The following is a 1,771-nucleotide window of genomic DNA, read 5'->3' on the forward strand; positions in this document are numbered from 1 at the left end:
GATGGTGAATGTCATAGTTCATCTAGATATTAAAATTATGGATCGTAATACAAGTAAAAAATATTATTAAATAATATTAATAATAGTGCAATCCTATTGTGGGTATTAAAATTATGAGCTATCACACAATCTTCTGTAAAAAGGTGGATCCGCCACCTTAGTGACCCCACACGGTCGGTCCCATGACCATCTGTGAGGAGGTAAATCGAGAAATTGCAGTTGATTACGACGCAGGAGGGTATTGCCTGACTTCACCAGGATTCAAATCCTTGTCCTCTTCTGCAAGTTTATGACAGAAATTTATTGTAACCAACTTTATTTGTTAAAGGACAACTATCACACAATCATTTCATCACATAATAATATAATAATATTAATTATTATAATACACCCACAAACACCCACCAGTGTAATGGTGGTACGTACATGCTCTCACACACAGAACAGCCAACCCACGAAACATAATTATTTCAGCAAGCATACACAGGCGATTCACACCGGCGTCTTCATCGATCGACTACGGGGAGTAGCTCGATTTGCCGGACTCGACGAAGCTCATCACCTTCTTCCACGCCGGGCGGCCGGTGATGTCCTCCCACCACGCCTTGACGTGCTCCTTCCCCTCGAAGATGCGCGCGGCGCCGCAGAGCTCCACGATGTAGCGCGTCGCCGGGATGTGCGTCAGGTCGGCCAGCGTGAACTCGTCCCCGGCCAAGTACTTGCTCCTCGACAGCTGCTTCTCGTACACCTCCAGCACGCGATCGATCTCCTCGACGGCCGCCGCCGCCGCCGCCTTGTCCCCCGGCGCGCCGCGCATGGGCAGCACGAACAGGTTGAACACCACGGGGAACGCCCAGGGGTTGTAGTTGATGGCCTCCACGTCCATCCACTGCTCCACCTTCGCCCGCTCCTCCGCCGTCCGCCCCAGAAGGTCGGGCGCCCCGGGGCGCCCGCCGTACTTGGCCGCCAGGTACCTCACGATCGCCCGAGACTCTGCTCAGTTCAAAAATCCAATAAATTTTGCTCCAAAGATTAAGAAAATCTCATTTTCAAATTACCGAAGAGTTCGAAGTCGCCGTCGGCGATGTAAGGGACTTGTCCGAATGGCTAGAAAGGAAAAGGGGAAAGAGAGTGAATGCATGCGTTTGGAGTCTGGTTCATAAATAATATACGATCAGTAGTAGTGTTTAATTGAGTACTTGCTTCTCCAGGAACTCGGGTCCCTTGTGCTCCATGGCGTCGATGTCAACGTTGACGAGCTCGAAAGGAAGGCCCAGCTCGACGAGGCAGTGCATGACGCGCTGGGGGCACACAGCCTGGGCTTTCCCGTACACCTGCACCACCATCTTCTTCAGGCGACTGTGCCAGCAGAGTGTACCAGCGTGTGCGTACTTATGGGAGGGCGGAGCTCTACCTGTTTGTCGGGAAGCGGAGAAGAAGGGTCGCTGGCTAGGCGCATGCCTCACCGGTGGTTCAAAGGATCTTCACCTAATTCAGTTTGGCGGCGAGGACGAGGAGTTGGTGTGAGCGGATGGTAAATATAATTTTCTTAGACAAAAATAAAAATAAAAAAGAGAGTCTTATTTAAAAAAAAAAATGATAATCCCAATAGCCACATCTTTGGGGGTGGTCGGCCCGGTCCTACAGAAATTTCCCACCAACCACCAGGGTAAATCGGAAAGCGCATACGGCGGCCAAAAATTGTAGTGGATAAATTTTTTATAGTGACCGATCCCACCGCCGAAACGGTCCCATATCAGAAAACCCCCTA

The 1,771-nt window shown here is 50.3% G+C and overlaps 1 protein-coding gene across 1 annotated transcript; it reads right to left on the minus strand.

The window, feature by feature from the left end:
* Positions 1-347: 347 nt before the first annotated feature.
* LOC141835216 (glutathione S-transferase F10-like) lies at positions 348-1,355 on the minus strand. The gene is made up of 3 exons (XM_074722647.1): positions 1,200-1,355; positions 1,059-1,107; positions 348-993 (listed from the first exon to the last, which is right to left on the minus strand). The coding sequence occupies exons 1-3, from the start codon at positions 1,344-1,346 to the stop codon at positions 518-520; spliced, it is 672 nt and encodes a 223-aa protein (XP_074578748.1). The 5' UTR covers positions 1,347-1,355; the 3' UTR covers positions 348-517.
* Between the last annotated feature and the right edge of the window lie 416 nt (positions 1,356-1,771).

Source organism: Curcuma longa, chromosome 9 (genome assembly GCF_044706935.1).
Source record: "Curcuma longa cultivar G26 ecotype Majalengka, Jawa Barat chromosome 9, ITB_CL_G26_1.1, whole genome shotgun sequence".
NCBI lineage: Eukaryota > Viridiplantae > Streptophyta > Magnoliopsida > Zingiberales > Zingiberaceae > Curcuma > Curcuma longa.